Consider the following 8,928-nt stretch of genomic DNA (forward strand, 5'->3'; position numbering starts at 1 on the left):
CCAGTTCTAGATTTTTATGCAACCCTGCCAAAGCACACCGAGCAATCCCTGCTGCTGTAGTACAGCAGATGCGTGTGTGCGTGCCTGAGAGTCTACTAGCTGCTCTGCACGTGGGTTTCATAGCGGGACTGAGAGACAGAGGTGAGCCCCTCCATCTTTGACTGTGTGGGTCCGAATGTTGAGCCAAGTGAAATCCCACCTAGCTGAAGGGTGCTGAAGAGTAGGAAAGCAGCTTTGACTGTGCGCTGTGCTTTTAGCCACCCCTAGTGAGTAACAGCCGAGGATACTAATCTGAGCTGAACTTCTTGAGCTGGGCCCCTCTAAGCTTGATTGCAGCTCTGCTGCTACCTTCCTGCATAATCTCTTTTTTCCCCCTGCAGCTATATGACAAAGCAAGTGTTGTGTCTGCTCAGTAGGGGTGTTGTAGGGGTGTTTGTGACTTGATCAGTGCCATGAAGATGAGTGTGTCACTGAATGGAGTATTCCAGCTCTGTTGATAAGTCTTGACTTGTGACTGCCAGTGCTTCCTGCTGTTCCAGCCCTAAGGCATGCAAATAGTCCTGCCAAAGAACCCCCTCCTGCAGGATTCATCAGTGTCCGAAGGTGCGCTCTGTGGGGAGCCTTGGGTCTGAGTGCCAGTGCCTGAACCTCCGGAACACGCGTGGGGCTGATGCTGAAGTCCTCCTAGGTCTCTGGAACTGGGTGGACTTGCTGCATGGCTGGGTATTAGTGCCTGGAGCGCTGGCTCCAAGCGTTGAGCAGAAGGGGTTGAACAAAAGCACAACGACATACCTTGGCTGTATTTCCTGGCCCCTTGTTGTCGCAGGGACAGGAGAACTGTTTATTTTTATTGCACTTTTAATAAATGTTGAATATTCTATTCTCAAGGCTTTTTTTTTTTTTCTTCCCCTTTTAAGTAGTTTGCTTTTTGGGAAAGTGACTGACAGTTGGTGTGATCAATGGGGCATCCTGAATGTCTCCCACTATCAAATGCTACTGTTCAGGGCCCTGTTTTCACTTGCTTTGAATCTTCCTTTTGACTATGCATGAGTGAGAGGTTCAGCCGCTTGTTAGCTAAACCTTCAACATTTGTTTCCCAGTGCATGGTGAGAAGGAGAAGTGCAGAGGGACAGCCCCCACAAGGATGCTGTGACGGACTACTAGGAACAGTTGGAACTGTGAGAACATCTCTGTGGCCCATTTGCCACTATAACAATAGATTTTATGAGGCTGCAGATGTTATTTCCCTCTCCCCTGCCTTTAGGTGTCATCAGTGGGAGTTGAATGGTAACAAAGATGTAACGACAAAGCACTTCATCTCTACCAGTGTCCGTTTGCTGGGCTTAGTCCCAAATGCACCTTGAGTAAAGTGGAAGTCCCTTCTCTGCCTTAAGTCTTGGTGAGTTTCTTTTCCCAACAACATTTCCAGGACATTGGTGCTGTGAAGATATCCTTTCAGTGGCAAGCACGGGGGAAAGGGCAGAATGATGCAAGTGAGAACCCCTGTGAAGCCCGATGACTTTGGCAGAAGCTGTAGCAGTGCATGGAGAGGTTTCTGCAGACATGTGGCTGGCACAGATAATACCAGCCTGCAGCTGAACAACAAAGGTGTTGCAGATACAGCGCACGCAGCAGCTTTCCACAGAAGTTTTGCATAGCAACAGACTTGAGTTGCTTCTGCTGTTGCTTCAGCCTTTTCTATTTCAAATTAGAATTTCTGGAAAGGGAAACTGGAAGTGTCTTTCTTCCAGCTGGGAAGAAGCAAAAGGTGAGCAGTGTTTCCAGCTTCTCATTTTTCAGGTCAAATCAGGTAAACACAGGGGGAAGTCGCACCTGGGACAACACTGCCTAGACGGTAGTAAGTATGAATTTACAGGATAAAGCTGTCCATGTGTGCAGGATTGTACAGCACTGGGACAGCTGATGCAGGGGCCAGAGTACAGACATGCCACCTCCTGTGTAGCTACCATGATCTGGGAATGCAGCTGGACTCAGGACTGCTAAGTGAACACCTCCAACTGCAAGAAAGAAGGGAAATGTGGAGTAATTGCTACAAACTGACACCGTGCATTGTATAAAACATAATTTAATACATACATGTATGGTACTTGCATACAATACTGTCTTACATCCATGTGTTTGAATAGAAAACATTTAATTGTAAGCCGCCTTCATCACGAAGACTTTTGTTAATCACGGTCAGAAGATCACTGCATTAAATAAAAACATAGTGTAAGCAACTGGCCTGTGTCTTAATACTGACACATTTTAAGATTAGGAGGGTAAAGCTGTCAAAAGATGGAATTTCTTTGGTTTTGGCAACAGTTTGCCTGTGGGAAGTATGAACGAAGTTCACTGATGAAGTAACTTGAGGGGCAGGGTTAGCCTGCTGTGCCAGCGTGCCGAGCAGAACTCACCCCCTGCGATCAGAATCGCTTCCCAGGTAGGGATGAGTGACTCTGAAACATCTGCCTAGGAAAAACGAGTCGAATGGCTACTCTAGTCTCTTCAAAAGCTCGTCAGGGTGGTAACACAACTCGGGTGAGTAGCAGTGGTACATCTATATTTTGTCAGCAGGAGGCAGCATTTACACCTCCAACGTTGAATAACTCGATGGAAATGTTTCAAGCGTATGGTTATGGTTGGAATATGGTTAATCTTCATCTGCTTATACAACTTTGACATGTCTTTACCCTCCCAATCCCAGCTCCTCTTAGGAATAATCATGTAGATCCTTCAGTTTGCAAAAATAGCCCTTTATTCCCTAAGGGAGTTAGAGGAACTACACCCACTGTCATCTGGGATCCAGCCAAGACAGTACACGGCTGTGTGCCACTCCAGGCAAACAGTCTTAGAAACCCGTCTGTTGCTTTCAAGGCTCTGGTTTCCATGGCGAGTTTGGCAGAAGGATGCTGAGGCAGCTCCTTGGGGCATTCCTTCCTTGGGGCGTTCCTGGGCTGGAGGCAGCTTGGCAGACAAGTATTCAGCAGAGCTCCTGGAGGTGGATGCATGTGTTCAAGTGCAGGCACAGGAGGAGTGTGGGGAGTGGGCAACGGGGTCTGCCAGCAAACCAAGGAATGCCCTCAGGGCAGGAGGCCCTGTTCCTGCCTCCCCGACGTGGTGGGCATGGAGCCGGCAGCCCTGCTAGACAGGGGCAAGGGGCTGCCTCGCTGCTACTGGAAAGGGAGTTGTGTCACCGGTGCTGCTGCTGTGGTGTGTTTAGGGGGAAGATACTCTGGCCTGCTCATCGCAACGGTCCTTGTGAAGCAGCGGAGGTTCCCAGTCTTCAGGGCGCACTGGACTGGCCACAGGATGATGCAGAACAGGATGATGATCAACGCAGACAGGAGGACTATGCGTTTCCAGTCATCGCACATGTCGCAGCGGGACAGCCTCCCAGCTAACCCTGCTGGGGGAGCCTCTGGACTTTCTGGCTTGCTCATGGCGACATCAATAGAGATACACGAGTCTGGGTTCTCGGGGTCATCTGACGGCTCACGGCAGCAGAGCTTGGTCCCTTCCATCCAGAGCACCTTCTCCTGCTGGAGTTCAGGGGGCAGTGTGGCAAGGAGCTCCTTGCTGGTCTGGAGAGCTGGGGCACCTTCCAGCGGGATGCTGGTCAGCTGCCTGCAGAAGGGGCAGGGGAGCTGGTCCTCTGGTTGGTTTGGGGGCAGCCCTTTGCTCAGGCGGGCCACACACTCCAGGCAGAAGACATGGGAGCACTGGAGCAGCTTGGGCGTCTTGAAGGTGTTGTCATAGGTGTTGAAGCAAATGGAACACTCAACAGGGGAAGCTGGCTTCGGAGACGTTGGGTTCGGAGAGCCTGGCTTGTCAGTTGGGGACCTCGCCTTCCTCTTGCCATCTCCTGGGGAGGTGACAACGATGGGGCTGATGGGGATGGGGATTTCACTTGGAGATGCAGGAACTGGGCTGGTGGGAGAGTCTGGTGTGTTGGAGTGCCACAGCTGCGTGAAGCACGACATGACGGAGCCCGGGGAAATAAAGAGAGCCCTGGGAGACTCTAGAAGAGAAGAAAACCACAGCCTTCATTTTAAATAATGTGAAGACACCCATCACCAGATCTATGTTTAACCCCTTAAAAGGAACAAAGAGCAAGTTCATGATTTCCACTGCATCTTGAGCCTGGAATAGATCCCTGCTAGAGGTGAGAATGCCACAGGTAGGCTGTTCGAAGCTGCATACTGAAGGTGAAGTTAAACATCCTGCAAAGAAGCAAGCAACCAGCAGAGATCCACCATCCAGCCAAAGCCTTTTCCCCAGAACCACCACGGTATTATAGATGGGTGCAGTCTTTCCCCGTACATGCCTCCCTCTGGGCAGAAAAAACACAACAACCACCTACCCCAGCTGGTGCTCCCCGACACCTGGGCAGGGAGGAGAGCAGAAGACTCCATGAGGTCAAGTAGGGACCTCGCTATGGCAGTCTATTAGTCTGGGAGGCACTCAGATATTATGGTGGCAGCATGAGCAAGGCCTAAGAGACAGATAAGACTATTCAGTTGTGGAGGTAGCAGGGTGTGCTCAGGCAGAGCTTTGTGCCTGGAATCATGGTTCTGCGTGCTGCCTACCAGGCAAGTGAGGCACCACCCAGCGATGCTGCCTGCTTTTGTCTATCCACAGTGGGATCCGAACTCCTTCATGTCACAGGAGAACCCAAGGGAGGTGAGGAAACACTGTTATCTTGCAAAGTTTGGTCCATCCTCGGCCCCAAGAAGGGGCAAGAAACACCTCTGTCTTTGTCACCATGACACAGCAAGAAAAGCAACGTTGGAGGAAATGGCCTTGGTGCCAGAGCAAGGGGAATTCTCCACTATTTCCTTGTTGCTCTGATTTCCCTAGGGAACCACAGTTCTTCCCTGTCCTCAGCCCCGGCGGAGTGCCAGCACGGCCCAAGCCTTGCTGTGTGCTGCCATGTGCTCTCTGCTTTGTTGTGGTGTGTGAGCAGGAGCCTTGAGTTGAACGGCCAATACGCCAGTTCCAGCAAATTGGTTTACAACTTAGTCCGGCCTTTTCAGCAACCGAAATATTACCTTCAATTCCAGTTATCCTAGGCTAGACGTGCGGCTTTGCATACGTTCTGATATTCAGGTGTATGACTTTTCAACTATTGAGCACTTCTATCTGAAAGCAAGTGTTTAGCTGGAGGAAATTCCCAGGACAGCCCTGATGCTGTATGCCTGGGGAACATTTTTTTAGAATGTGTCACTGAACTAGCTAGGCTTGATTCCTTGTGTTGGGAGATTTACCGATGACAAGCCAGAAATGTTCAGATTGTTGCCGTAATTATAGGTGTCCAGTCAATCCAGCAGTGTCTCACCAGCATGGGTTAGAGACTCCACGTCTCGGCATAAAAGGCTAATTTAAGATATCAGAAAGACTGCGTATTCCTCACGTTGCACAAAAAGTCTCCATTATTTGCCAACGAAGTATTTTTCCCTCTCCCATCACAGCTAACATTGCCAGAGCTGAAACCAACGTTAAGAACATTCCTTCTTTTTCTTCTCTTATTCTAAATGAAGACATTTTTGTGAAGCTTCTCCTCACGTTGAATTCTCAGTCACAGACTATCTGCGCTTTTCAGCACGTTGTAATTTTTTTTAAAATTACACATCTGGCTACAGATGACCATGCATGTTTTAGAACGATCTGGCAGATGCTGATGAATTACAAATCCAAGCTCGAGGTGACAGAGATGAGGGAAACCCCTGTTGTTTTTTTACTAAATCTTCTCATCTGCAGAACTCCATTCCCTTTGCCCAGTTCTTTGCAGTCCCTCAGCTTGGAGTGTTTGTCAGAAACTATGAGCAGCAAAACAAGTGGCAGAAGGTAACCTCTGAATGAGAGACCCTTTGCTTACGCAAACTGTAATTTCATAACCTATGTGGAAAAGCTCTTCTGTTGGGGTTTTTACTAGTTTGTAACATGACAGCTATAGCAACAGCAGTGTCTTGATAGTAAATTGAGGAAGTTTACTCACAACAGTTGCTTTTAAAGGAAGATACAAGCTTTTGCCCACATTTTCCCTTTGCTAAAGATGATTGTTAGTTTTAATAAATTTAGAGTTACTTTTTTTTATCAACATCCTGGTGTTACGTGGCGCCTTGATCAGACATGATGCAGGTAGCTGACTGACTTAAGCTGGGAAGATATAAAAAGCAGGGCACAGGACTGAGGCGTGGGAAAGACAGTTTTAATTCACGCTCTGCCACACCGGGCAGGTCAGCCTCTGCCTGCTGCCGGTGCCTTGCTCTGTGTTGCCATAGTGCTGATGCTCAGAAAGTTAAACTGGGTTCGGGCAGCAGCTAAGGCAGGGACCAAGATTTCTCCTGGGCACTGCAGTTGTGCTGCTGAACGAGCGCCGGTCGCTAAAGCGGGAGAGTCCTGATGAAGACATGCAGTGTGGATGTGATCTCAATAGCATTAGTTAGGGTTTGGGGGTTTTTTTTTGTTTGGGTTTGGTTCTTTTTTTTAACTTTGGACTAGGCAATCACTTTTTTTTTTTTTTTAATACAAGACAGTATCTTCAATTGTTCCATGGTTACACTGCATTTCCTCAGACCCTGCAGCTATTTACCTTGCTTTCCCAGCTATTCACCTGGGCTTTCCAGAAGCTTTGGGAACATCAGTAAATAACAAAACCATTCAGGAGAGACACATAAACTCGGATTTAAAACCAAGTAGCTAAGTACTCTTTACTTCCCAACAAGTTCTAGAAAACTTCTTTGCACACCATAAAACCAGATAAAAGAGAACACACAAGACAGTGGCCAACGCCGCTCTGTAATGATTCCCTAATGGTATCTTTAACTCAGAGCAACCGAATACACGGCAAGTTAAGAGGTGTACAGCAGATTAAAGTCTATAAATACCTGTTCAGAGTGCTGTTTAGAAGGAGAAAAGCATGTTCTGGGCTCTTGATTTCTACCCCTGAAGAGTCTTCTCTCCAGAGGATAGCCTTAGGCTCAGGGTCTTTTGTCTTTATAAGCCACCTTCTGGTACTGGAGCTCCCCGGTAGCTTCCCGAGTTGTTTCCGAGCACGGTAGGTCTGGCAAGACAAGTAACCTCTAACAGCTCCCCGTGCACAAGTGGCCCCGCCGCTGTAATTCAGGTATCTTTTATACCTTCCTGTCTAGAGGTGACTTACCTGCCCCGCCTGCGCTTCCCCATCACCACTGACTCACCCCGGCTGCGAGCGCGCTCCCGCTCCGGCCGGTTTCTCTGGCAAACAGGGCAGGCTGGAATGCTCCTGATAAGGGCAGCGCTGCCGAGGACACCCGTCTGTGTCTGCCCTAGGGAAGCAATGGGAGAAATGTTCATTTTTTCATCTTCTCTGGACCGGGGAGGGCCGCCTGCTTTCTGGTAAATTCTCGCAGTTGTTCGACTGGCTTTGAGGGTTTTTTTTAATCACTCTTCATAACCTGGTCCGGTTTGTGCAGAGGCACTGGCCACGCTTTCACAGGGCAGCAAACCTGCTGAAAGAAAATTTCAGGACACCTAAAAATGGCAGTTATTGTTCTCTTCTTTCTCCATGAAGGACGAATAATTTGAAAGCGCCTTAGATTAACAGCAGAAACAAGATTCTGACAGTCAAATTTCTTGTGATTGGTTGAGAAAAAAATTGTTGCAATGGAAAAATCCAGTGGAATTTTGAAAGCCTGAAAGCTGTTTATAAATTAATTGAACCATCCTATACAATCATATGCCTGCTTCAGGCTCCTATACAATTGTTCAAAATAATACCGTATGAATTGTCACAGAGAAGGAATTTCATTCTTTGCAGCTTTTAGTAGTCATTGACACAGAGAAATACCTGACCTGCAAACCTTTTGTGGTTCGAAGGACATCGGTCCATGATCCAGAAAAAGGAACCAACAAAGTTGCACTCGTGCAGATAAGGAAATAAATGTGTGTGTGAGGAAGTAGCAGACATTTAAAATTTAGTTTAGTTCTTATTTGTTGCAAATACTACTTTTCTTTGTTCAGTTTCTCAAAAAAACAACACAAGATGGTCTGTGGATTTTTTCAGGACAGTATCGGGAAGTCTACTCTTAAAAAATGGTTGGGAAACTTCAGTCTAAGAATGTGTGGAACAGTATTCATCTCCTGGGACAGAGAAGTGTCTAAATCCCATAGACTTTAGTGGCAGTCAGACCCAACTCACTTTGGCTTCCACGTTCCTCCACTTCAGGTCATACTGTTCAGTTCTAGTGAGCTGAAATCCAAAAGGAGGCTTTTAAGAATAAGAGAAGCATGTTGAAATTACCAAAGTTTTAATCAGTTCTAGGATTAAAACTAAGGTTACCTGATCCTTCCACAGCTAAAAGGATCTGGTCCAGAGCGTTGTTCCTCCTGTGGACTCACGATGAGCTCCGTGGGTGACTCTACAAGACAAACACCTCAACGGAGAATGCAGGTTAAGACTCAACTTTGCCAGACCTGCATCTCAATGGTACGGCTCCCTCAACGCCGTGCACATATACCATGGGGAGAACAATCTGTACGCTGGGCTGAGCACACCATGCCCATCTATTTATGCTGCTGTTGAGGGAGGCTGGGAGCAAAGACTGTCTACAGCTGACAAAGCAAGATGTTTGATGAATGGATGCCAATCAGATTTTTGAAAGTCTGGCTCGCTTAGTCACTTGCATAAGCACTTCGTTAAACTGGGCTCAAAATTGACAACGTTTCAGTAACACGTACCAGGGTATATGACATTCGGTAACACACTGAGAAACAAAAGTCCTTGTTTTGGGTCTAGCTGAGACCCTCTGCCCTGGTAGTCAGCAGAGCAAGACTGATTTGCTTTTCGACCATGCTCTAAAGAAAGACATAGGCACATGGCGAGCCCTTTACCCGCTGACAAGAGCAGGACTGAACTGCAGCGCGCGCAGACTCCCGCCGCTCGCC

At 47.8% G+C, this 8,928-nt stretch overlaps 1 protein-coding gene across 1 annotated transcript; it reads right to left on the reverse strand.

Moving 5' to 3' along the window:
• Positions 1 to 3,173: 3,173 nt before the first annotated feature.
• Positions 3,174 to 3,983, reverse strand: RNF223 (ring finger protein 223). Its single transcript, XM_010295040.1, has one exon. The coding sequence runs from the start codon at positions 3,981 to 3,983 to the stop codon at positions 3,174 to 3,176; it is 810 nt and encodes a 269-aa protein (XP_010293342.1).
• Between the last annotated feature and the right edge of the window lie 4,945 nt (positions 3,984 to 8,928).

Source organism: Phaethon lepturus, unplaced genomic scaffold (assembly GCF_000687285.1).
Source record: "Phaethon lepturus isolate BGI_N335 unplaced genomic scaffold, ASM68728v1 scaffold39059, whole genome shotgun sequence".
NCBI classification, from domain to species: domain Eukaryota; kingdom Metazoa; phylum Chordata; class Aves; order Phaethontiformes; family Phaethontidae; genus Phaethon; species Phaethon lepturus.

What these genes read in the sequence shown, in the direction of transcription:
- RNF223 (XM_010295040.1), bottom strand. Translation starts at nt 3,983, where the DNA reads ATGTCGTGCTTCACGCAGCTGTGGCACTCCAACACACCAGACTCTCCC.